This window comes from Lutjanus erythropterus, chromosome 3, assembly GCF_056507025.1.
Source record: "Lutjanus erythropterus isolate fLutEry1 chromosome 3, fLutEry1.hap2, whole genome shotgun sequence".
In the NCBI taxonomy this organism is placed as follows: domain Eukaryota; kingdom Metazoa; phylum Chordata; class Actinopteri; order Lutjaniformes; family Lutjanidae; genus Lutjanus; species Lutjanus erythropterus.
In genome coordinates, this window is record NC_139319.1 from 13,796,137 (window position 1) to 13,823,645 (window position 27,509).

At 38.8% G+C, this 27,509-nt stretch overlaps 1 protein-coding gene across 1 annotated transcript; it reads left to right on the top strand.

Moving 5' to 3' along the window:
- On the top strand, window positions 1–27,509 carry gatb (glutamyl-tRNA(Gln) amidotransferase, subunit B). The gene is made up of 13 exons (XM_084715118.1): window positions 1–304; window positions 2,694–2,847; window positions 2,941–3,054; window positions 11,133–11,331; window positions 13,797–13,919; window positions 14,047–14,160; window positions 16,599–16,683; window positions 18,621–18,665; window positions 19,108–19,300; window positions 19,548–19,681; window positions 26,305–26,383; window positions 26,509–26,643; window positions 27,199–27,509. Exons 1-13 carry the CDS (start codon window positions 156–158, stop codon window positions 27,322–27,324), a joined length of 1,650 nt encoding a protein of 549 aa, XP_084571244.1. The 5' UTR covers window positions 1–155; the 3' UTR covers window positions 27,325–27,509.

A 27,509-nucleotide genomic window follows, 5' to 3' on the forward strand; every position in this document is an offset into this window, starting at 1 on the left:
AGTTGTCAAAACGGAAATGACGCAGCTTATGTCGGAAACCAGACTCTCACTGAGACTGGGACTTGTAGTTTTCATCTAAAACTTGCTGCGTAGACCTACACATTAAATGTCACTTTAAAAAACTACAGCTCCCGTGTTCATTGGGACTTCACAACATGGCTGCCTCCTCTGTTGCAGCAAGTGAGCTGCTACATAATATGAATAAACAAATATCAATATTGTATCCAAAGTTTTCGTGTGTAATTAGACGTATAAGTACATCAGCTTCACGATCTGACAGCCGGCAACAGCTGAGAACAAAAAGGTAAGTGAGGCTGTTAAAGTGGAATACTTTCTGTTACAGTGCCCCTGACCTGCCCCTCTACTAACCTGCATGTATGCAGTAGTAAACGATATTTGCCCTAAAAACAGCGGATAAGGTGGGTGTAAAGACTTTTCTTCCGCCGAGTCGAATATTTTTGTATGTATCCAGAGTCCTCGGATTTAATTCGTGGCCACACGTTGACTTACTGAAGAAAATATAGCTGTGTTCAAGTGGTCATTCATGTTTTAAAGTTTGTCGGTTTAAAGTCACATAAACTTGTGAGTTAGCAACACGTAACGTACGGTGCTGTTGCCATGGTTACGAACGGTTGCCGCACACTGATTTAGAACGTCAGTTTAAGTGTGTTATCCCCTGTTGTGTTTCCCCTTACCTTAATATGTAATCCAGTGATTTAGTGTTGTACCTTAATAAAGTTAATACACTTTAAGTCGCGAGAGACAGTTTGTTTGTTTTTTTGTAAATAAAATATATTGGAGCTTTAGAAGCGGTGATACTCTGTACCGGTGATTTAGTGAATGCGTGTACGCGCAATTCTGTTGCTATGGTTACATGCTGATTAAGGAGGTGTCATCCCTTTCCCTATCCCTAAAGCAAAGCACGTTGGTCAATTTCAGCATTTTAGGGTCTGTTATTTCTGTACGCTCTATATAACAGACTGTTGTTGTGTCACATTATTGATTTGTTTGGTACATAATCATGAAAGAAGCAGGATAACGTACAGTCAGGATAATTCCTGCATCATCCTGTTTGATTTTATTTTGCAATAATGACCTGCTTATTATATATTATCACTTACATATAAAATTACATGATAGGGGCCACAGAATAAAGCATTTGTAAGATATGGAAAAAAAAGTATACCTTTATGGCCTGCAGGAGGTACCCCAGTCAGTAGGATTAATGTTAAATGTTGCATATTCCTAAATTAATTTGTCTTTAATGAGAGGAGAAGCCATGTTAGTCCAGCATATGAATACTGTGCACATGCACAGAGAGAGGGAGGAACAGCGGATTTGTCTTGGGGGGCCCTGGTAGGTTAGATTCACAAGATTGTTTGGTATTATTAGTAGGTTAATCAGGCCATGCTTGAGGCTGTCAGGGTTATTTTCTTTGACAGCTCTCTTCAGAGCCACAGAAGATATTATACAACACACAGTTTTCACACACTTAGCAGTGCTCCATAAAAAGTGTATAATCAGTGGAGTTTCCTTTTTAATCTGAAGTCAATCGAGGCCTTAACCATGTAGTTTACTGCAACGCGTAATTCCAAATTAAACCTAAACTGCCACGTCTAATCACATTAACCCAAATTAAACCCTAACCCCAACCAAGGAGGGCAGCACTATGAGAAACATAATTTGAAAGGCAAACAGTCTTTGGCACAAGACCAGACTGTTGCTGTTTCCCAGTTTCATACTACATAGGAGCTCTATAATCTGTATTGTAATGCATCCAGTATTTTTGCAGTTAATATTGTCTACAGGAAATTATATACTTTACTGTTTTATACTATTGTAAAATATTACAAATGTGCCACTAGAGCTGTGATATTAATGTCACAGTGACATAAACTTCACAAAGAGAAAGCAAAATGTCTTAAAAGATTTAATACTTCTCGAGGTGTCTTGTCACCATTTACAATTTCCTCTTTTTTTGCAGACATGACAAGTGCCTTTATTTCCTTCCTGCAGTCAGTCTAATTCAATGGGGTACATCAAAACCACACTCGAAAATCAATTGTCTTTTAGTACACAGTGACTTAGGGACTTTTTTCATTATACTTATTTTTATCACTTTGCCATTGTGAACACTACAAACTCATAGCCTGCTGATAATTAGTCTGGACACAGCTTTTGTTTGAAGTGTCCTTATTAGGGCTGCACAATTAATTGAAATATTATTGAAAAAGCAATGTGACCAAGTTCAATAACCAATTAACAGAGGCTTTATTTTTTTTAAAAAGCAAAACTGACAAAACAGCATTAAAATGAAGTACTGTATAGTGGCAGAGATGCTCTGGCCTACAGATCTTATTCTCTAGCTTTAAGAAAACATGTTTCTTTGATATAGACCCCAACAAATGTCACATCATCATAACTTTTTCAGGGAAAATGAAAAATGTAATGCAAAATTATCATTCCCACTAATTGCGAATCATATTGCAATATCTGTCAAAATAATCACCATCTGATTTTTTTTGCCATATTGTGCAGCCTTAGTCCTTATTTTAATGCACCTGTCAGTTAGACAGAAACAGTACACAGCTACTTTTCTGCCTTGTTTTGTTATCCCCAGCCCACCTCTGAAGAAGTAGAAGTTTCATTTATTTGGTTCTGTCTGTTCCATGTCTTGCTCCTCTCTGCCTCAGTGCTCCCCAGCAGCTGGTTGGAGTCGTGGGCCTGGAAATCCATGCCCAGATTAACTCCAACACCAAGCTATTCTCCGGCTCATCGGTTCGCTTCTCAGCGCCTCCAAACTCCCTGGTGTCCTTCTTTGATGCATCCTTACCTGGCACATTACCCGTGAGTGTTGTTTTATCGTAATTCAAACAAAGATAACCTGTTGTTTTTGGATTGCTTTCTTGTCAGGTAACGTCCCTCCCTGTGTGTTCTCAGGTCCTGAACAAACGATGCGTCGAGGCAGCTGTGATGACAGGATTGGCTCTCGACTGTACAATAAACAGGAAGTCCCTTTTTGACAGAAAACACTACTTCTACGCTGACCTCCCTGTGAGTTTTTCAATCCCTTATCTGTTGTCACTTTCTGTACAACATCTAGAGTTTGATAGAAGAGACAGTGATACCACAGGCCCCAGTGGGAGTACCTTATCTGACAAGCAGCGGTGCAGAGACTCCATTGTCCTGCGCATCATGCTGCATCATTGCTTTTGCACTGATATGAGCTGTCCTCATCTGCCCCGAACTTCTCCATCACAGCACTCCCGGTGAACTTTCCCGGCCATGAGCTCTAATTGAAATAGTGAGCAAGTCTTGCTGAAGCAGCAAAAATGCTATTTGCCCCACGTACAGACGAATGACACTGAAAGCTGTTAAAGAAAATGACCAGTGTTTTTCTCACTTGCCAGCTCATTTCATTCGGCGCACTTCTATTTTTTTACATTATCCACAGGTCATTTCCTTCTTCATGCCTTTGCTGATAATTTAGGGAAAGCTTTCTTTTTATTCACATAATCTGAATCATTATTGTAGTCATAAAAACCTCAGGTAGTGCTGTCTAACTGAACGATTCTGGGTGTGATGTTTGATTATGGACTGTCTGAACTAATAATAAGTTATGAAAATTAAATAGCTAATTAAAATGAACAATTTTGTTATCTTAAGATGACTCTGATCTTCTGCAGTAACCCATAATGGACTTCACTTAGAGACCAGTCATTTTCTTGCAGTAGGCGCTGGTGTTTTCTGATGGTGGCTATTTCCTTCTTAATTGAGTACTTCTCATGTAGTTACCATTCAGTACGCTCCTTCAAAGCACTATTAAGTAACTAATTTATACATTTTTGCCACTTGTAGGGAAGCAGAACAAACTGCAAATACAACATTGATAAATTATATACATACATGTATCGGACATGTAACAAACTCCTTTACACATCCAGCAGACATGGAGCAACATAAGCATTTATTTGGAGTCTTGTCTCTGTCTACCTGATGCATGTAAGTCTAATATTCACTCTTCCCTTAGCTCAGTTTTTATCTCCATCAACTCCTAAGGGAAATATCTGGCTCTTTAGCTGCTACATGCTCTACTGTGTTTACCAGCTGGTCACTAACTGTGTCTGTCTGCTGTTTGGTGCTGGGTTATTAGCATTCAGTACATTTTCAGAGCTTTTTCATTGAAAATAGCTGCCTGCTGTGGCTGAAAAGGATGGCAAACAGTAAAGATGCAGGCAGAGAGAGTATGAGGGGTGTCACGATTCTCCAAATTCACAATTCAATTTTCAGATCACAATAACATTTTTTTTAACTATTAACAGCTATGCTGTTGTGAAACTATCAAGTATTGATTTGTACAGATCAACAGACTGACGTCTGTCAATTACATTTTCAAATTCCTTTAAAAAAAAAAAGTCTATATGGTATCTATTGTGACATAAGTAAGCTGCACTATGTCATGTTTGAAGTGTTTTTTTCTGCGGACATGTGCTGGACGCTACAAGTAGGCAAGGGTGGAGATTGAGATTGATTTCAGTTATTGAAACTAAAAGCTCTTTTTGATTGATTTTTGATTTGTTATTGAAACTGTGACAGCCCTGGACAGTATAAATAGTGGATGGAGCTTCCAAGACTGAAAAGTGAAGCCAATGTGGACGTGCCAATGTGGACTCTGGTTGCAAAAAGAAGTCCAACTGTATGTAAGCTTATGAGAAAATGAGCCTACTTCTCACTTTATTGGATATTTCATAAACAGTGCACAATAAAGAAGACTATGCTTTTATGGCGTGGCTAACTTGTGATTGACAAAATGCTAGTAGCTCAGTGTGCACTTGGGTTCTCAGTCAGATCCAATCAGAAGAGGAGCATAGCAAAACGTATCCTCCCAGGTCCACACTCTCTTCCAAATATGATCACGTGCTTATTTAGCTGTATGTACAAGAACTTTACTGTTTTCATTATTTATCATCTCTCTCATAGCATTGTAGTAGGTTGTATTCAACCGCAGCAGGCAGCTGTTTTCAGCAAAAATTCTCTTAACATCCACTGTGCACTGCCTGCTCAGCTCCAAACAGCAGACAGTCAGAGTTAGCAACTAGCTGGTAAACATAGTGGAGCATTTAGCAGCTAAAGAGACCAATATTTCCCTCAGGAGTTGGTAGAGACCAAAGCCAAATGAGAGTAAATTTTAGACTTACATTCATCACTTGGAAACAAGACACTAAATAAGTAATATTTTTTAATGCTGCTCTCAAGTGGACAAAAAATATTCAATGCAGCTTATTGCAGTTTTCAAATGTACTCCTGTTATCAAATAAGTAGAACAGACATGTTCAGCAACATGGTATTTGAGGAATTAAGTGTTAGTAGTCTGGTAAGGTAGTGGCAAAGGTATTGAATAATAAAAAGTGTTTTAACACTGATGTTTCCATTTAACAGTCTGGCCCAAGTGATGTTCACTTTGCTCTCTGTAATGGAGTGCTCGCATGGCGAGGTTTCACTACCCCTCAGAGCCCCGGGGTAATTTTACTGCCATTATGAGTGACATTTTAAGGCCTAGATGAAAAAGACAAAATGTCATGGGAACTTTGCGGTGACTTGCCCCACAGAGACCTTCTCATAAATCTGGAAATTCTTGGAAGGAAGGTGTTAGAGAATTTTTGCATTTTGAATTTTTTAAAGTCAGGCTTCCCGTAGTGAGATATTATGCTTACACAGCTTTGGGCAAGGTAATGAGGAGGATAATTATTGAGTGAAGAAGAAGAGACATAAGAGACATTTTCTTTTCCTTTGGTAGTATTTCATAGAAACTGTCCAAAGAAGTGGCTTAAAATAAGAGAACACCCATGAAGTAGCAACCAATATACAGAAAAAGAGCTTTAGCTGGTATTTTTATTGCTCCACTTTAATTAGACATTTTGATTCCACTTGATATTTCTGATTAGTTTCTGCTCTAATTTCTTGGTTAACTTGACTTTTATTGTGAAAATGTGACTGATAAGGCTTGATGGAACAATTTTCTGTAGATTTTCATAGATAGAGTTCCCATTTATTATCTCACAGACTTACTGGTTATCACAAAGTTGCAGCAGTACATATTCTAATCACCATGGTAGGGATACATTATCTCCCCAGAAAGTCCATATATTTCGAAATTCCAGCAAAATCCCCTCCAGAAGCGCTGGGATTACTGTTGGGTTCCTCTTGCTCCATTGTGTGTTTGCCGAAGATTGCATCACCTCCTTTGGAATAACTCTCGCCAGTTGACACACACAGCAGGGACGATAATACCCGATTACAGTTTTTTTATTTTCCTGTGAGATTTCCCCAAACAACTCATGCCTGCAGGTTTGAGCCCAAACTTTTATTTGTGATTTAAATCGACTGTGTGGCCTGTGCACAATACCTGCTGTTGCTTTGTTTATGATTATTTAGCTTGTATTAGTCTCATCAGCTGCTCAGAAAGAGCGATCTGTCTCAGTGTTGTGTGAAAACAGCTTGATAGAAAAGTCAGAGTGGTTTTAATTATGCAGATGATGGGACATATTTCACATTCGACCTAAAGTTTGACTGTAATCTATGCTCATAAAGCCAAACTAGAAGCAGGACCGAGGGAGAAATTATCCTGCCCTTGAAAAATACATTTGTAAATTGCGTTGTACATTATTGATATGTTCCACTAGAAATCCCTGATTGCATTTTGTAAAACACCACAGTTGCTCATTAAATGATTAATGCTGCTGCCCAACCAACCTTCCTTTTTTTCAATTGAAATTGCAGGCAAGACACATACATAAAGTTTTTAACAGCCCTTTAATAACATGCGTCAGCAGCTCCACACTAGCCTAACCACAAAAGCAAATAATTACAGTTTCCTTGAGATATTAAGCCTCCAAAATAAACAGACATGGCCTGGCTATTGAAGCTTTGACATGTGTTTAATGAGAGCTATTTATGTTTTTTTGACCCTTGTGGGCAGCTGAGGAGAACATCAGTGTGCAGACGAGTTAATGAGATGACCAACTGGTTTGTTTAGTGACTTTGAAATTAGTCAGAAAATGACTCAGCGGTTCACGAAACGGAAATTAGTTTGGAGCGTGTGTGTGTATGCGTGTGCAGTCCTATGTGTGTGTATGTGTGTGTATGTGTGTGTGTGTGTACAGTATGTGAGCAGGAAGTGTTTGGAGCATCACTGTCATCAGATCACTCAGTTGACAGCAGATTGAGCCCTAATGAGCAGACTTGCCTTTCCCTGCATTATGCAACAACAGTACTTGATTTAGACTGTTATGCAGGAAATGCAAATAGCCTTCACTTATACAGATGCTCCCTAATGTACAGTAATTGTACATTAGGGAGCCCAATTATTGTGCGCTTCACTCAGAACCTCAATCCACTGAGAGCCTGAACATACGAGGACGTTGGGCCTCATGCAAGAACCACTCGTACAAACAGATTTTCTCCTTTAGTGGTGTGTATGAGTGATTTAGGACGTGTCACATTTAAGAATTTCCTCATCTTTTGAATTTTCTTTCACATACAAACACAATTTACGAGTGATCCAGACCTGTCATAGAGTCTTACAGGTTTTTACTATTAACTGTTTGAAAACATTTTGAGTTTGTAAAATAAATGACACTTCATAATTATGTCAGCATTATCTTGTTTATAATTTCAAATCATAATATAATTGTAATTTTACACATAAAGCCTATCATCTTTAATGTAATGATGTAATATTACCTATTATCGGGTGTATTTGCTGCATATCTTCACATACAGGTTTATGAAGTCACTGTCCATAGGACCATCCTCAATTGTTCAGTCCTCTGTCTCTGCGGTGGAAACTTCACCTTGATTCACCTTGCTTTAGAGAGGTGTTGTTTTTTTTTTCTTCTTTGGAACCATTTTCATATCGAGACATTTCTTCTTTATTTCAGTGACAGTCTGACCCTCAGGTAACACGGCATTAAAAGCTCTCGTTTTTCAGGTTCTTAGCTTTAGCAGGTCCCTTAATTCCACTGCAGACGCTGTTAAAATTACAGACTTTACTTTATGGATCTCTGAAAGCAGGACGTCAATCTCCAAACTCATAAAGTTCTCCTTTTAACTCCTTGGTGCCATTTTCATGAATGAACATTTCCTGACATATGAGGCATTAAGCATAGACTTATGTGGTATTATTGGGGTGTTAATTGTGCTAATGTACAAGTCTCATGCACGGACGCTCAAATATGCACAGACAGATCATTTACACAGTTATCTGAAGTCGGTGAAGAGCGTTTGCTGAATCTGATGCTGCATGTTCATATGAGCCCTTTGTACGAAAAAAAAGTAAGAGAAATTTAGATGAGAGCACAAAATGTTGCATGTTTAAATTGCATATGTCACATCATTTTGTGTTTTATTTCTTAAAATTAACTAATTAATTATCAGTCAGTGGGTTTCAGGCTGTTGAAAGTAAAGTTAACCAAAACTGACATTCCTACTTCTGCAAGGTCAGTGTGTCACTAAACAAGTTAGCAATACCCTGGTTAAAGGACTGGTTATGATCTGAGTCATCTACTTGTCTTTGGAAAGAATATTTTGCCCAAACCATATTAAATGATCATTTCTATTATTATGTATTATTTTTATGATGATATAATAGCCAATACAGGTAGAGTATAATGTACAGGGGCGAGTCATTATTGTGAAATAAACCCTGACAGTGTGATATAGGACTCTTGAATCACCCTGAAGTTAATTAACCCACTTATAACATGGCCACTTACTTAAAAAAGCAATAATGTGACAAAAAACATTTTTTATTGATTTAAAAATTATTTTATTGCTCCTCCAGAGTCAATGATTAGAATTGCATCCATAAAACAGTCTGTCATTCATAGCAACAGTTTGCCGTTCATAAATAACAGACCATAAAAGGTGCACTTGAACCAATAATACAAAACCAAATTGCTTTCATTGACTCAAACCGACTACAAAGAGTTTTCACTGGTTATGAAACAGTTTCAATTTAATACTGATGCCTCTATATGATGTACGTAAGCAAACAAAACCATCAAGAAGAAGTTTGGCTGTTTCTATATAGTTATTTTTAATGGCTGCCACTGAATCAGATTCTCCTTGAAATCAGATGAAAAGAGCCTGCGTTTACATTTTCCCAGACAAAGTTGCAGTGAGTCATACATTAGCCAGTTGAAAGGAAGACGAAGCAGATGAAAGTTCAGCAACATCTACACACTCTGACTCAGTAGCTGTGGTGCACCTTTAAAGTTGGTTTGCAATCTGCTAATAAACACATATAAGAAAGAGAAGAAGAACAAGCACAGCGTGCTGTTGTCACATTCAAACTCCTGCGCAGCTTCACAGGAAGTCAACGCGACGTGTAGGATTTGACAGATTATGTCAAAACATATCATTTGAATACTCAGTCAAAAATGCTCTCTAAGAGCCAAAGTATGTTTGCACAGCTTTTGATGTACTTTCATAGAAGAAATAAATTAACATTTGAAGAGTCAGAATTGCTCTTTGTGCTTAGTTAGGTCAGAGCTAAGGTTGTCCTGAATACCATTATTGGGGGTTTGAAGCTTCAGTTAGAATTATGTAATAGTAGTTAATTAATTGTAATTAACTACTGATTATGAGTCTAATGAGAGACAAGGACAGGAGGGGAGACATCACCTACAGGCGTTCAGAGGGTTTAGCTTGTGCAGAAATGCTCCCTGGTGAGGATGCTTTTCTGTGCTCTCGTATCACACGCACACACCTGATTTATGTACAAAGCTTTTGAGACTAATTAAACTTCATGGAGGAGCTCCTTTTATTGCTCTTTATCAGTCTTTTTTTCTTCCATTTCCATGCAGCCGACACATCATCTCCTTCCAAAGCCCCCCAAAAAACAAAACATTCATAAACTGATTTGGATGTCAATTACTATGGCAAGGGTAGAGGTTTTGGGTCAGGCCTAGTCAGAGCTATGGAATATTAAATCATCTATCTTTGTCACTACATCTTAGTCTTTCTTGCCTTCAGGTGTGCATTAGCTAAAGGTTGTATGGCCTTCTTTTTAAAATACAAAAAAGTGAAATTGACGGTTATTAGCTGTGACAAGCGGGTAATGATCAGTTATGATACTGGCTGAAAAAAATCCATATTGTGCATCCTGATACAGTATAGTGTGCCCATGCTACAGCTGGCAGAAACAACAAAAGATTAAGTAAGAAACAGGGGATTTCTGATAAGCTGCAACAGTATTCACAAAAGCCAGCAGATTCAAAGATTGAATCCACCAAGAGGAACAGAAATTGTCGAAGAAAATCCTTGATAGTCTATTTTTTTCTCTCCTTTGTTTTAAAAAGGAGGAGGCGTGGAGGTGATTGATTGTGTCGATCAGGCACATTGTACAGAAAGCCAGTGACTAACAGCCCCCCAATCTCTTCTCCCACGGCCTCGCTCTCTTTAGCATAAGTATGATTAATGTGTAGGTCTTGTGATGTGGTTGCCATAGTAACGCGGGAAATTAATACTTGGGGCAGCAGATTCTTTTAGGAATATAGGAGCAGGTGAAATATTTATTATTCTTATGCTTTTGTGAGTAGAGACCTTGAGAGAAAATTTTAATGACAGCTCAGCCAATCAGCCGGCACTGTGTTTAATTGATGCTGCGAGCTTCACCTTTACATAGACCCATGATACTGACTGCAGCATACTCATCACTTTTATTTCACAGAAATAGTGGGATTTAAATGAAAGACTCCAGGAAATGTTATCTCACTGCTGTAATTTGATGTATTTCACCATTGAAAAAGGACATTATGGTTACACAAAATGAGGGATGATTCCACTCAAGTATGAGTGGATAATAAACCAAATTTGCTGAATTACTCACGTTATTTATTGTTTACTGACTCAAATTTACTCATATTGGGATTTTCAGTACATGTGAACTGTACTGGAAATGGCTACAATAAGCAACGACACAACACCCAATCAGTCAACAGCAAAGTATTTTCATCTTACTGAAAAGACATTTGGGTTTTGGGTCCTCTATTTGGTTCACAAACTTGCAGGCCAGATTTTTACAGCACTGAATTTTCTCATATCAGGCTGATGTCATTTTCAAATTTCAGGCTGGGTACCAGATCACTCAGCAGCGGCGGCCCATCGCAGTAGATGGCGTGCTGACTTACAGCCTCCTCAGAGGAAAAAAGAGGAACCAGGTGATCAGAAAAGCCGTCAACATCAAACAGATTCAGCTCGAGCAGGACAGCGGCAAGAGCCTCCATGACGACCTCCACAGCCAGACGCTCATAGACCTCAACAGAGCAGGTAACATCAGAGAGCATTTTAAATAAAGGGCGAGTCTGGTGGTGTTTTGTTATTGTCAACAAATCTCATGATCGTGGGAAATACAAAGAAGTTACTGAGGGATATCAAGAATAATCTGATTATAGTCAGAGTGGCAGGAAATCTGTAAACACATGAGCAAAGGAAGTAATGTCTTGTTCCTGACCCCTCTCATGAGTAACCAGGGGTTTCCCCCACGTCTCCTTCCCAATAATCGTGGCATAACAGCAACATGGCTCATCTGATTGAAGACTTATACCATGATCGTGCACTAATGACTTTTCAGCAACTACAGTCACAATTCATTATCACTAAAGAACAATTTTATGGGTTTCTACTGATCTACCGTTTTGTTACACTGCAAAACAGCCAGACTAGAAAGGAGCCAAATATTCTTAAATGTAATCAAATTGTCTTGTTTTTAGCAAAAAAGAAATCTGCCAATGCGTTTAGCCAGTTTTGCCTGGCTAAAATGATCAAGCTATCCTGTGAATCTATTGAAAAGGGCCGTAAAAGGAGAAAGAAAGGCCCCATATTTCACTTATTTAAGAAATACTTACTTCAAAGTAGAAATTTGATGTCTTCATTGAGTTTAAGGATTTCTATCTTAATGAAAGATTTACAGTTAGGAAAAAGCTTTTAAGACACATTTTCTTTGAACCGATTATTTTGGTTTCTTTATTGAGCTGACTTTAAGAATCTATACCTCAAACTGAAGTTAATTAGCAAAACAAAACAACTAACAATAAAGCACAATATCTCCAATTCTGATTATAAAATAAGTGGCTTTGTGTTAAATTAAGGCATTTTTTTAATTAAAACAGAAAAAGTAGCTGCTCCAATGAAAAAAATATTGACAGCACTGAGTCGATCATTCAAGGAGGGAGTAAATGTGAGCAACAGAGAGAGAGCTAAACTCTGACTCAAACTAAAACTTGGTGCAAACCGTTGTTATTGGTTAAATACAGCTCAATATTAGCTGTAGTGTCTTACGAAGAGAAAACTAGATATATTTTCTTAAAATAAGGTTACTTTTCTAATGCAAAACTTGCTTGATATTTTTTTTTTGTAGACAAAACAATAACACTTATTTCTGAGAAAAAAAGCTGTTTTACTTCCTTGAAATTCCTTTTTTTCAGTGTAGATCTAAGAGTTTACCTCCTCCAGACCCAGTTATGTCTAATGATGTGGAGACATTCAATATTGACCGAACAGGTATCAACCATTTTATTTCTGCCTTCTCTGCATTATCTTCTCACAGTCCATGTAATATTACAAGAATCCCTCAGAGATGGGAGAGATCTTGACACTGAGTACATCGAAGTTGACTGGCAGGAGGCCATTAAAGTGTTTAAGCCCTCCTTTACATGTAATAGATTGGGATTTATATGTCGACAGTGTAGTATTTTATACGGTGTCTCTCTCAAACAAGATGGACGGTCAGGCTTCACCTCTCTGTAATAAGTGTCAAAGAGAGACTGGAACCAATTATCATTCCTTTCGGTGATGCAAACTGATTAAAAGATTTCTCGAGAACTGAGTGGCATTTTCCAGGTAAGGGTCAGGAGAGACTCGGGCCTTTTCATTCTCAGTCTTCCCTCAAAGGAGGTGAGTCTAACCCATTTACAGTTCAAACTACGTGACAAATTACTGTTACTGGCCAGAAAATGTATTTTGATTAACCCAGTGGACTCCTTGATAAGCCATCTACTGCCACACTGTGGTACTGGGAGATTTTCAGGGTCCTTCCTCATGAACAAAAACATGCAGTTTTGAAGGACAATGAGAGGTCATTTACTGAACTGTGTTCTCCTTTTCTTGAATGGGGATTGGACTCGTTACAGTGGCCATGCCCGCTATCTTGTTGCGTGAATGCTGTTTGTGTTGTTTTAACTCGACTTCATGTATCACTATACAATTGTGAAATGTTCAAACTGACTGTAATATACGGATACACTTATCAGTAATGTGCCTGTATGTAGGACAATGAGACACTGATATAAAAACTAAATAAAATTCTGTTTAAGAGAAAAACAATCTCATGATGAGCAATATTAAATTTATTCTACCAATAAATTGGTAACTAATTTATTCTAGGTTAAGTCTGATGTAGCTTATTTCTCTGTACCATAGACCCTGTTGTCCAAAAGCTGTTGAAAAAACCATCAGTGAGGCGCACCTGCACTTGTTGTTCGTTACTATGAATGTGGCTGAAAATACTCCCCAACAAATGCACTATACTACAGTGCCCAGCTGTTTCTGGAAATTACTTTTTTAAAGATTTAATACCAACTTCTCCTTTGGTGCCAGATGGGAAAATGTCCAGACAGACATTATTGTATAGATTTGAGTTGTTCAGCAGAGGGAGAGCTGTTGAGGTTTGTTGCAGAGCTCCATGAGATAGATACCTTAGAGATGTAAAACACAGCTGTCTCCACATGCGTCAGGTGTAGGTCTAATGGAGCTGGTGATGGAGCCAGACATGAGCTGCGGAGAGGAGGCTGCTGCAGCTGTCAGAGAGCTTCAGCTCATCCTGCAAGCCCTGGGCACCTGTCAAGGCAACATGTCAGGTATGGAAATCACTCTCTGTCTCTCTGCCTTCCTTCTTCTGTTTTTTTTTTTTTTTCTGAGCTGCCATACGTCTAAACCCAAACTTATTTCCCACTGAGTGTGTATCTTCTTTGTCTTTCTCCACAGAGGGCCAGCTGAGGGTAGACGCCAATGTGTCAGTCCACAAACCAGGCGAGCCCCTGGGCGTCAGGACCGAGGTGAAGAACATCAACAGCATCCGGTACCTGGCCAGGGCTATAGGTAATCACCATAAATAAAAAGTTCAATGGTGGCTGGGTGGCTCATTTGGTAGAGTGTGCACCCCATGTATCTTTCCTGTCCTCACTTCAGCTGTCCTATCAAAAAAATATAATATATATATATATATATATATATATATGTATATAAAAATAAATAAATACAAATTTCACAACTTCAAGAAAGGATCGCAGGTCGACTCTAGGACTGCGACAGATAATTAGGGAGGTACTTTGAACACTGTTTCATCTGAATGGTTCTCGACTGGCTGCATGATTGCTCAAACACTCATTCTTAAATTAAAGACCATTTTGTGTGTTGACATTTGCTGTCTCACCCTGAAAATTTATTTAGTTTGTGTGTGTGTAATTATGTGTGTGCTACAAGTCAAACTGGTAAGAAACTCAGTGATAGAATGTATCTACTGTAAGCACATTTAAGTACTGTACCTAAAGGAAAAAATTTGACATGTTGACAGCAGTCGTCCAACTTAGCTCAGCACATAGATTGGAAAGAGGGGGAAACAGCCAGTGTGGTTCTTTCCAAAGTTAACAAAAGCTGCTTACCAGCACGTCTTAAACTCATTAATTAACCCTTTTTATCTTGTTTGTTTGTTCCATACAGAAACCAAAGTGTTAAAAACAGAATTTGCCATTTTGCAGGGTATTATGTACCAGACTGTTTCGTGATTGAGAACCAAACTGGGATCCGGTAACTGGAGTCTGCACTAGTTGCCTGGCAACTGGTCCTGGCCAAGAAATAGTTACTTGAGTATTGCCCTTTCATGTTAATTTATACTTCTACTCCGCTACAATTCAGAGGGAACTTTTGTACTTTTCACTCCACAGCTTTAGTTATTTTGTAGATTGCAGAAGATTTTACTATGAATGTGGTGATCCATAGTATTGGTCCAATACTGGCCCCTGGATAAGATATGGAGGAAACAAAGTATTATTCTGTACCCTTTAGCCATTAGCCAAACTGTCACGTAAATGTTTAAACAAACTTTGAGAGACCGGCCGTAAAGAGAGATGTGTCACGAGTAACACAGATGAGCAACATGTGTCACTTAAACAGTCGCTAGAACGTGCGTGAGACCTGTCAGTGCACCGTCATCATGTCAGCTGTGTGGAGTTATTTTAAGCTCAAGGAAGAAAGAGTTGCTGAATGTTTGAGTGGTGCTGCTAAACGTCCTGTGTGTGAAAAAACGTTTAAATAAAAAGAAGCAGCAGTAACTGAGTCATTTTGTGGGATGTGTATTTCATCCTTCATGGGAGTAGAATATTTGTTTCACAGTTGGAGCATAATGTTTATTAGATTATTAGGTTAAGCAAAGTGCAGTCATACAAATTCTAAATTATTAAAAGCTCAGGAGTAAAGACGGTATTGGATTGGTATCTGTGTCAGCAGGCATGCAAGGCATGCAGACACTCATATTTCTATATTATGAGTACATTACTTCTGATACTGTGAAGCACACTTTATAAATAACGTCTTTAAGTACTTTTACTAAAGTAATGCGTAGACCTTTTCATGGCTGCTATATTGACATGAGTTAGTTGAGTAACTGCAGGTGTTACCAGATACTTATTAAGCACAATAGCAGCACCCTGACTCTGTTTAACCTGAATGTAACTGAAGCTCAATTATTATCACTGGTAACACGTGTGTTTACTCTACTAGTTCATGTCAAAATGGCTGCTGTGATAAAGGTTGATAGTCACAATGTGGTTTTTCTATTTTTACTTAAGTAAAGGATCAAAATTGTTGGTCAAATACTAGAAACACACATATACAAAGAAGCAGAAGAGAAACATACATATACACACTCCTGCAGTTCTGCATCTGTCAGGTGTAAGAACAACATGTTTTACTTTTTAAGACTGAATTTGTTTTTGTTTTTCTAAATGAAAACAAGCTTGCTTGGATTTATGAAGAGACATTAAGACAGAGCACACAGTTAACACTGACAGTGACGTGTGAAGCAGAAGTTTAGGACTGACAATCAGTCACAAACAATTAGCTGTGTGATAGCAGCTGAATTGGCTTCTCGCAGCTGCTCACTTAAAAAAGCATAGATTTTATGTCAACTCTAACTTCACTGGCTGTTGATTGAGCTTCACTTAAAGAGCTGACGAAGAGCCACGGCCAGAAAATTTCAGCTTTTTACATGCAGGTTTTAAAGCATGCTTTGACATATCGTGGTGCTCTGTTTGAAATATTTATCAATAAAGTTGTATCACATTTACTCTGCCGCTGAATTGGTATTTAAAAGTCATGTAGAAAAACATCATTTATCACTGTTATAATGTGGCAGCAGTCAGGATTGCCAGTACATCACAGCAGATGTTTGGTATTTACCACAAAATTATATTTGTGCATGCTGGTGGTATTAAATAAACTGTCTGAATTTGCGTACATGTTCTCTCTTACATCACCAGACTATGAGATCCAGAGACAGATCGATGTCCTGCAGAGAGGGGGGACGGTGCAAAACGAGACCCGGGCGTATGACTCCAAATCAGGGTAAGAGGATGGAAGAGCGGGGCCGTGATGCCAAGCCTTCATCCACTAGAACAGCCTCTGACTGGGATTTGTGCCTGCTTCATTAGTCCTGAGCTCTGCTGAGGAAGAAGAACCATCATGGTAATCATGATGAATAGAGCCATTTGGATGCTGCCGTCATCCTGTGTTATCTGTGAGCTATGTGCTACTCGCAGGGCTTATGAGCCAACAGAATGAGCCAGCTCGTACACAGCTGAGGCCTTGATCATCTTCTGGTGCTCTGCCTCCTTCCCATGAGGCCTTGCATGTCCAAGGTACATGGTAAAGTGTGTTTAATAGAGTGTGATGGCCTGTGATTGGCTCTTTCATCTCACTCTTGTGAAGGTGGCTACAGATGTGCCTGCACTGGTTTGAAGATGTTCCCACTCTTTTTTTTTTATTGAAGTTTGTTTTGTTGTGTTTTGTTTTGGTTTGGTGTTTTTGCAATGTGGGTTCTTTAGGGGCTTAGTGGGTTATGACCAAGGGCGCCAGATCCACTCCAGAAGTCGTGGGGGCAGACAGTGTGTGAAACATTAGTGAAATACAGTCGCCACACTAATGGTTAAAACTACAAACCAGCATTGAAATTACAGTCAACATCAACCACCATGTTCTTAAAAGACACAATGCCAACAATACTAACAAAAAACACTCATAAAGTGTGACATTTGCATTTTGGAACATAAAACAGCAAACTTAATCCAGAAAACTCTGTCCAGCATTTCATGAGAAGAAATGTGGGCCACCACTATAATATTTTACCCTATATTTCAAACTGGAGCAGAGAGGAAGAATGCAGCATCCTCTGCCCCACCTGGGTTGCAAAGTGTGGATAAATATAATATTAATTGCCTTTTTATTGGGCAGCGGCCTGCCTTTACATGTATATTGTTGAAAAAAGACTTGAAGTGGTCGCAGTTACACTCATAAGACACAGCTGAGACGTGAGCCTGCTCGGGGCCGATACAGACAGACAGCTCCATAGATTAAACTGAAAGTGTAACTGTAGCATGAGGCTGCAAGTAAAAACTGATTCTGACACGACTGCAGGCGAGACATTCACGGCAGATGGGAATGATTGTTTTTGGGGTTACAGTAATTCGCAACTTAAAAAGAATGTGTGATAAAGTCCTCTTGGGCTTCTGGTGCCTCTTCTGTATCGATTAATCTGCTAATTAATTATAATGTCCCATAGTGCAAGCTGACATATTCAGATGTCTTGTTAGGTTTGACCAACAGTCCACAATCCAAAGATTACAGTTTGTTATTACAGAAAAGCAGCAAAACGTCTCATTTAATATGCTGGAACCAGTAATCTTTTGGTATTTGTACTTGAGGAATCATTTAAGCTCTTAATTGGGTATCAGATGTGTTGCTGATTAATTATCTATTGATCAGTTAATTGTTTGAGCTCTAAGCAGCATTACAGAGCTGTTAAAATAATCTCACATTTTGGCTACAACTTCTCCATTTTAATTTATTTTAGTATCCATTTTAAAACAACTACAAGGAACTTTCATATTTTGTTGATTTTGGAGGAGCTTGTGGACAGAAGTCGTCGTGTTTTGACCACAACAACCACAAAACATAACATCAGAAATAAAAATAACTGAAGAAATATCCCCTTTTGCTCTTTTTTTAAACAGTCCAACCTATAACTCACTGTATCTTTGCCTGTGAAAATGTAAATAGAGGCTTGTTTCGTTTGATTTCATAGAGAATCTGATCCGGTGGCAAACATTAAGAAATACTATATGTAGAAAAAGCAAATCTTCTCACTGGTGGTCTCATCAGTCATATAGAAGAATCAAAACTGTTTCATAACCAGTTAAAACACCTTGTAGTACATTTAACTTTTTTAAAGCTTTGACATCGGTTTATAAATCAAAATGTTAATAATTTGTGTTGTTTTTCCTCAGGGAGACCATTCCTATGAGGGACAAAGAGGGTCTTCAGGACTACAGGTGAGTTTTAGCGTATGGGCTCTCCTCATATCTCTTCTTATTTTGGTCCCGGGAGTTTGTGTTTGTTGACGTGCAGTTATGATATCAGGAGATGATCTTGCTCTCAGTGGGGACTGAAAGCAGATGAGAGCCTCTGAGTGGCAGCTAGATGGAGGGAAATAAACAGACATCACTCAAGGTCTGGACCTCAGCTGTGTGTTAGAGTACGTGTGTGAGAGAGAGAGAGAGTTTAGGACGGGCGGTGATAGATGGACAGGTTTAAGGCTGATGGAGTCAGATGATTAGGAGAGTAAGTGAAATGTGACAAGTGTGGTGTCAAGAGGACTATTAGTATCTCAACAAAAGCCAACCCTCTCTTCTCTTAGCTTATCTGTACTGCTGATAAAGCATTCCTCCCCACTCTGTCCCCCTCCGTCTCCCTCCCTCCCTCCTCTCCCTTCAGGTTCATGCCAGAGCCCAACCTGCCCCCTCTGATTGTGTATGAGGATAACGCATCGCTGCCCACTGGCACTGAAGCGTGCCAGGCGGTGGTGGTGCAGAAGATAAGGCAAGGGCTGCCAGAGCTTCCCAGCGTCAAAAGAGACAGGCTGGTGCAGACGTACGGCATCCTGCCCGAGCACAGCTACACTCTGGTGGTGAGTTTATGAGTGGGTGAAAGCAACCGGTGAGAGGATTGAGTCGATTCCCCTCTCTAAATCTGTTTCCTGCATCTCTCTTTTAATTGCTGTCTGATTGAGTCCAAGCAGAGTCAGCTTTGGAACGCTGTCCTGCTTGGATCCAGCAGGCAGCTGTGGCCTGCCGGACTCCGCTGGGCTCATTTGATCCTAATTAGATAACATGCATATGAAGTGAAAAAAGCATTCTCATGGCATTTTGTGGCAGAATGAGGACGGGCTGGTGGAGTACTTCGAGGCGGTGTTGAAGGCGACCAAGAAGGAGCCGAGGAAAGTGATTGGCTGGGTGACAAATGAGCTGTTGGGTCACCTCAAACAGCAAGACCTGAGCGTGAGCCAGAGGTGAGACACACACAGACAGCCCTTCATGTCAGTATTCACACAATGCCTTCGTAGCTCATGAATGCAGCACTATTCTGCTGCCAATGATCAGGTGTTTGATGTCGAGGCCCCGGCACACAACCCCTCTGAGCCTCTAGTGTTTGGCTCACTTGCTTTGTACCTTTTGAATGTTGTATCTGAAATGTGGCAGGAGGAGGAATGGAACATGTACAGGTGAAGGTACACATGGGAAGATGCTTTAGTGTAGCTGCTTTCAATTTGAGAGTCAGCAGGTCATAAGATACTTTTGTCTGAATTAGCTTTTTTTCTTGTGAAATATAGATTTTTTTCCTCTGATAAATGGAAAAAACTGAAAAGAAAAAGGTTAGAAAACTAGGTTAAACTATTCACTTGTGTAAGAGTTAAGACGCTGACCGTGACCCACAATGCCACACAAAAGAAGCAAATCCTAACCAACTTTAGGAATCCTACCTTATCTCAGGTTAGGAACTCCTAAATACTCCAATCCAACATGCACCTATCAACATTTATGTCTGTTGCCTAGCAACTAACACTACTTTTCTGAGTTCCCAGAGCTAAACAACTTTGTAATTGTTGGTTATTATTCATTGAAACATATACTGCAACATTCAAACATGGAGAAAAAATAAATATGGGCAATTAACTTCAAGACAGGTGAGTTAGAGGTATTGGTAACATCTGGAGAAAAATCCAAACATGTACCTTTGGGAAATTTACAACAGTGCTAATGTATCTGGCATCCATTGTATAAAAGCAATAAAAAAACAGCCATAGAAATTAAACAAGTTAGCTAACACTATTGTAATCTACTGAAAGATAACACAACTGTTAGCTACTGTTGGCTACACAACTATTAGCTTCTGTTTGCTAGTTGCTAAGTTAGCTGCTAAGCTACCACAGGCAGAAAGTTAGGACAGCTCAACTGTCAGGAGATTTTATTTAAGGCTTTGGGAAGTTTGGATGCTTCTGTAATCCAATTTGAAGTTAGGATGTGATTGTTCATCTATAATGGCCTTTTTTTTTCCTAAATCAAGTCCCAACCCTTAATTACCATTGTTACTAAATAGTTAAGATAGGATCTGGAAGTTTCTGTAGTACGGCACCATCTCTCCCATCTCTCCCTCCCCCATTTCCTGTCGTCTTTCCAGTAATGATGTCATAAAAATATCCTCAAAAATACATTTGAAGAACTATTCGCTAGATTCAGTCTGTGTCTGTCTGGTTTCTCTTTATTTCAGGATGTCATGAACCTCTGCTTTAAGGGCTCATGTGAAATACTGTGATTTCAAGTCAAAATGAATTGTCACCTAAAAGTGATGTATTATATCTGGTATCAGAAGTTGTGCTCCATATACTGTAACTCATGACTAAAATTTAGTCTGTGAGACAAAAAAAATTGGCCATTCATAGCAGATGGTTAAACAGAAAGATTTGGCATACGTAGCTCTGCTCTCAGAAAATCCCAGCAACAAGCAGGATTCTGCCGGGAGAACTAATCCATTATCATTTGATAAACACATTCTGTTCATGAACATTCGATCTTAGAGTTTAATAAATAATTTAGCAGCAAATGTGGGCATACATGCATCAGCAGAGTGAAGTTGCAGTCAGACAAAAATTTGCCTGATGAAATTCACTCACATGAATTGGCCAAAAGCAGGGGAACAGGAAATAGCGCAGGCTGGGTTGTAAACATGGGCTAAGCTAACAACAGCAGCAACAATACAGATTCATCAATGCACTTTGATTCTGAATATATACAGTATCAATACACAGGGACCAGCTGCGCTCTCTTGCTCTCTCTTCTCTCTGAAAGCAAGTTGACACACACAAACTGCTGCACTGTCTGTCTCCTTTGACTGTGTAAATTAACTTACATGCTGTTGAGCGTAACACACATTTCTATTGAATATTTGCTTAATTTCTAAGGGCAGGTTCACAACTAAACATGGTTCCTTATTCAAACCAATGTGAGGATTATACATGGTTTCAGTTTTACAACTGGTCTGTTTGGACACAAGACAAAACTCAAACAATACAGAAACCCCAAACAAAGTAATTATCATTTGTATACAATATATTATACAGTCAGCTGCTTAAAAGACAACAAACACCCAGTTTCTACCTGGATATTGTCCATCGTGGATCACAGGCTCTGTTCAGGTTCTGTTCATGTTGATGTTTATCTGGAGCAGAAAACCAGCAGACTTTAGAGGGCAGTGCGTATAAATGTCTCATAAGACAGTGGGTATCAAATCATTTATTAATGCAGGCATTTCTCACTTCGTCGTGAGTCCAGGTTTGTCCTTGCCAGTCCTTATCTTAATAGCAAACACCCTGCTGGTTTACCGGTCACTACAACAGGAAGAGAAAACGCTTTTAACTATGAAATGACAAATACAAATGTATACTTCTGTGATTTGTTCGGATGGTGTTCACATCAGAAATTAACCACTTCAAAGTTCACTTGACAGCGCCCACCCCACCCTCAGATTATTTAATTATATAATTAAATTATTATTAAAGGCCTGGTCCAAATAGAAAAAAGACAAGTGTGTCTTAAAGGGTTTGATTTCTCATTGTTATCGGTTACAGTATTTTTACCGAACATTTTGGTGTTATTATCTTCACTGTCCTTGCACTCACTGCAGCTAAACAGCACCTTCTCTTCTCTGCTGCTTGTATTATTTCACTGTGCAGCCACAAAAAAAGTCGCCTTTCAAAGTTCAGTCTGATTGAACTCTGCCTGAAGCAAAGGAGGCGGATAAAAATTTGCGACCAGTAGCAGAGGGCAAAAAAGAATTGAACTATTAAAATAATGTCATAATGAATTAATCATGAAGTTAATTTTTCAAGAAATATGGCACAAAATGCTGTTTTCAGCCTCTAAAAAAAATACCTGCTTTCCCATTTTCTCCATTTATTAGAATAATAAACTATCTTTGGGTTTTTGACTAACAAAAGAAGTCATTTAAAGATATCACCTTGGACTTTGAGAAACTGAGATGGAGAATTTTCAGTGTTTTCTGACATTTTACAGATCTTGCAGCCCTAAATTAAACATGACAATTTAATTGTTTTTTATTATTTTTATTAACCACTAATAAATAAAACAATTTTATAGGGGCAAATAAAATTTGACTTTGGACAAGTAGATTTCTGAACCGCTTGTACAAATGCATAAGCGAAGAAAACACATTTAATGTTGAGCCCTGCAGATCTTCTTGTGAGCAGTTTCATGTAGGAACTATTTTCCTACCGGACTGCACCTGCCAATAATATCACTGAGCCAGCTAGCTCAGCAGAGCTAATGTTACATCTCAGCCAGAGAGGACGCCATTAATGTTTAACATCCTGCACAGTCATGAGTGCAAGTCATTGATGCATGCTTCCTTGTGCACGGTGATATGGTTGGCAGATGTAGTTCAGTAGAAGGATCTAGAGGAAAAATATGTATTTTTGATTTTGGGGTGAAATGAATCAAACAATAGTCAAACAAAAATATATTCAATTTGATAAATAAGGAAGAACAATAAGTGACATTTTACTGAACTAAAAACAGTAAAAAACTCACTTCAGTTGTAAAAAATCAATCTAATGTTGGGTTGCTGCTGATTCCCACCCTTGACACACATTAACATACACAAACCTTCAGCTGTTCTTGGCTCAATAGGAGATGTCATTAAAAGTTATTGAACTGCTTCTCTCTATTCCCCAAGAAGGTGTGCACTGGATTAAAGAGCATTTAACTTGAAAAAAAAAGTATTTTTTTCTCTCCAAGTTTCAGTGTCTGGGTTGGAAATGACAACACATCAACCCTTGATAGATAAAATGATTCTGTTTCATCCATGAAACATTCTCCTCCATGCTGGTTTGATTTGATTGACATCAAAGATTATTACATTCTTAGTGTTCACTGATTAGACCGTCGCACGCTTTGCAACAAAAGCACGTGTGAGTTCATAAATCATCCGATATTCTCTGATTTTCAGTGTCTGTCATGAAGAAAACCCCGACAGACAGACTGACAGCTCATCAGGGAAAAGCCTGTTTTGACAAATCCAATTACATTAGTGAAATCATCACTTTTTGGAAGAAGGTGTTGTTTTGATGTCTCCCTGCTGAAGGCCTGTCAGCTGGGAACATGGTGGATTTTGTAAATGTTCCAAAAACACTCGCAATTGATGTCTTTTTGATATGTTGATACAAAAAGAAGTTGCCTATCTAGCCACCGGCTATGAGAAAATAACACCAGTCATCTCCCACAGTTTCTGTTTATGACACACTGTGACGGTAAATATCAGACACTCTCTTCAACTCATTTCCATGTGGAGTAACATGTTACCATAAAGGTGCATTAATTAACATTCGCTAAAGCACCAATAAGCATAATAACGGTTAATTAATGGTTAAATAATGTGTCTAGTAATCATTTATTAATAGTCTTGTTCATGTTAAATATGATATTAATTAATATATTATTAGTTATTAATATGAATTAATATATTATTAATTATATATATATATATATGTACATAAATAATTATATGGTAGTTAAAACAGAAACAGTGGGAGATAACTGGTGTTATCTTTATGCTGGCTTGATAGTCAACTTCTCTTTGTAAAAGTATATCAAGAGGACATCAATTGCGAGTGTTTTTGGAACATTTATAAATTTCCAGTGCAAAGTGGCTGCAGCTAAAAGACAAAGGAGGATGTCCAACACAGTCCAACACAGATTGCTCTGAGTTGTAAATACTAATTCTAGTTTCCACTGTGCTCACCTCTTAAAAAAACAAGACCATTTCTAAGAATAAAAATCTCTGAGTCATTACAGAGCAAATGAAATTGAAACAAGTAATGGATTGACGTCAGTGCAGATGCTGTGAGCTTTACTTTATCTACCATTTCCAGACTGTTGTGAGGCATTTGTGTGTGCATAAACCACAAAGTAGCTGGTGTTTATTTATGCATAATGTTGCATTAGCTTTGGTTGAAAGGAGGAGAGTTAAGGAAAAACAAAGAGTGGCCGGCAGGACTGACGAAAGCTGCAGGCAGAGAAGAAACAGACAAACTCAGCTATATACTTTTTGAGAGTGTTGATCTGTAAAAACTTCCATTTAAAAAGTTTTGAAGAGTTTTCTTTTTATCTTTACTGTCCCGTAAAATGTTCCCAAACTACAATTTTTCTCCCTAAGATAAATGGGATAGGATAAATGAAAAGGGAAGCATACTGGTCAGACAGCAAGAGAGGTTAACCTCTAGAAATGTCATAAAGACGTTGTTCAGGTGCTTCCGCCAGGTGAGACAAGTCATTCTTCCCCCTCAGAAAAGTTGTTGGGTGTGCTGACAGCTAACTAGGGCAACTCACTGCGGGTCCAGTGGGTGATTTGTGGCAGGTGGTGACATGATGTCAGGCCCACATTAAACATGTGAAAACAAAAATAATGAGGGTTTCTCTATTTCAGTGGTCTCCGGCCTTTTTTTGTTTGACGTGACCCACAGTCAGATGACCTCAAGTACCCCGTTTGCTGGCAACATCCGCATAAATAAGTCCTTAATAATGAATTATGAACTGGATGTTATTTAACTTTTATATGAAAATGTGGATACTACAAAAAATGAATGTCATTGAAGTGTCAGTGTGCAGGTTGCTTTGGTTAAGTTTGCAGTTTGCCTGGAGTGACAGAAGCTGGATGTTTAAAGCATTAATTACTTTTAGCAAACAGTTTATTCAGTACTTTAAGCTGACTACTTCAACTGTTCATTCAGTACTTACAGTACTTTTAGCAGACTATTTAATTACTATTACTTTAAGCTAACTACTTCAACTGTTAATTACTTTTAGCTAATTGTTTCAACTGTTTATCCTGTGCTTTTAGCGAACATTTTAAAAAGTGTATTCATTATTTTTAAGCAGTGTTATTTCAACTGTTTATACATGAACTTCGATTTAGCTAACTAATGTTATTTCAATCCACTGATTATTCATCACTAATAGCTAATTATTTTACCTTTTTTTAGGCTAAGCTTACTGATGGATATCAAGTTTTGAAATCATGCCAGTTAGCTAAAACCTGAAGCTACCTTATCGTACTTCGACCATTTATCCACTGCTTTTTAAACTATATCGACTGTTTACTTTTTAGTTTTAGCCAACTATTTCAACTGCAGAGATACCCCCTGAGGTCAAAGTGCCCTGCTTGGGAATCGCTGCCCTATTGCACTCATAAACAATCAGTCGAACCAAGTCGTGTTTGCAAAGATGGATTCTTTTCATCTGTTTTCTCCATTGTCTTTGGGAGGGATTTAGCTGGGATGGACCGTCTGGCCTGCAGTACACTGAATGAAACTGTGTCTCCACTTAATATATTTGAACAGGCTTTTTGATTCAGTTTGTCTGGTAGCCTGGGGAATAAACAAGAAGACACAGGGAACATAGACAAACACGTTTAGTCAAATCACAAATGTTGATAGACTCCTTTGTCCTTTCAGTCTGATACTCCTGCTCTTTCTCTCTCCTTCTCCCCCTCCATTTAAACCGCTAATTCTTGAGTACACCTATTAAACTGTAATTAAATTACCCATTCATTTGATTTCAGCCCTATCTCTCCCTCTGCTCTGGCTGAGCTGCTAGACCTTCAGGAAACAGGACATATCTCCTCTTCGGCTGCCAAGCAGGTCAGTCAGCTGCACAGACCGTGCAATTATCCTTTTCTTTCTGTCACTCAACACAAACGCCTCGGCTCGGCCTTGTTTACATTCTGGTTCTCACCTGCGTCTTCCCGGTCTCTCGCTGCTCTCAGGTGTTCCAGGAGATGTGGAGGTCGGCAGGCAAGACGGCCCCGCAGATTATCCAGGAGCAGGACTTGGGCCTTGTTAGTGACACTGCACAGCTGCACAGCATCTGCCAGAAGGTGGTGGACTCGCATCCTGATGCGGTGAGCAATGACACGTGCAAATTCTCACCTGCAAGGGCTTTTTTTATGCCTCTGTGTTGGTAACAGGCATGGCTGGAGGCTGGGTTTTCCGTACATCTGTCCCATTCTTGTAAACACAATATCTCGAGATTGCTTTAAGGGAATTTCTTCAAATTTTGCACAAATGTCAACTTGGACTCAGGGATGAACTAATTAGATTTTGGTGGTTAAAGGTCAAGGTCACATGGAGCTCATGTCTGTCCCATTCTAGTGAACGTGATATCTCAGGAACACCTTGAAGGAATTTTTATTCAACTTTGGCACAATCATTCACTTGGACTCAAGGATGAACTGATTGTAATTTGGAGGTCAAAGGTCACTGTGACTTCACAAAACATGTTTTTGGCCATAATTCAATAATTCATACAGTAATAATGACAAAGTTTACAAAAATTTTACTTTACTTAATACATTATTAAAGTCTTCACCACATGTATTATGAGTCTGGACATACGACTGCAGAATGTTTCGTTCGTTCGCATGTTGAGATGTTTTGTGTTTGTTGTGTCTCTGTAGGTTCATGCCATCCGAAACGGAAACAAGAAGGTTCTGAACAAGCTGATGGGGCTGGTTCAGAAGGAGACCAAAGGCCGAGCTGACCCCGTTCTGGTGAGGACAATTTTACAAGAGAAGACTTCATGAAGGTCGGACTGTTCATCACAGGCTGAGAGTCAAATCAGGGCATGAGTGACCTTCATTAAATATAAACAATATAAAAGTGATATTGTAGATCTATATGGAAATGAAGACATGCAGAAAAATCATGCCCATGTCATTCTGCAGTATGTGGTGCTTGGTCTTCTGTGGGTTGATAAAACTATTGATGG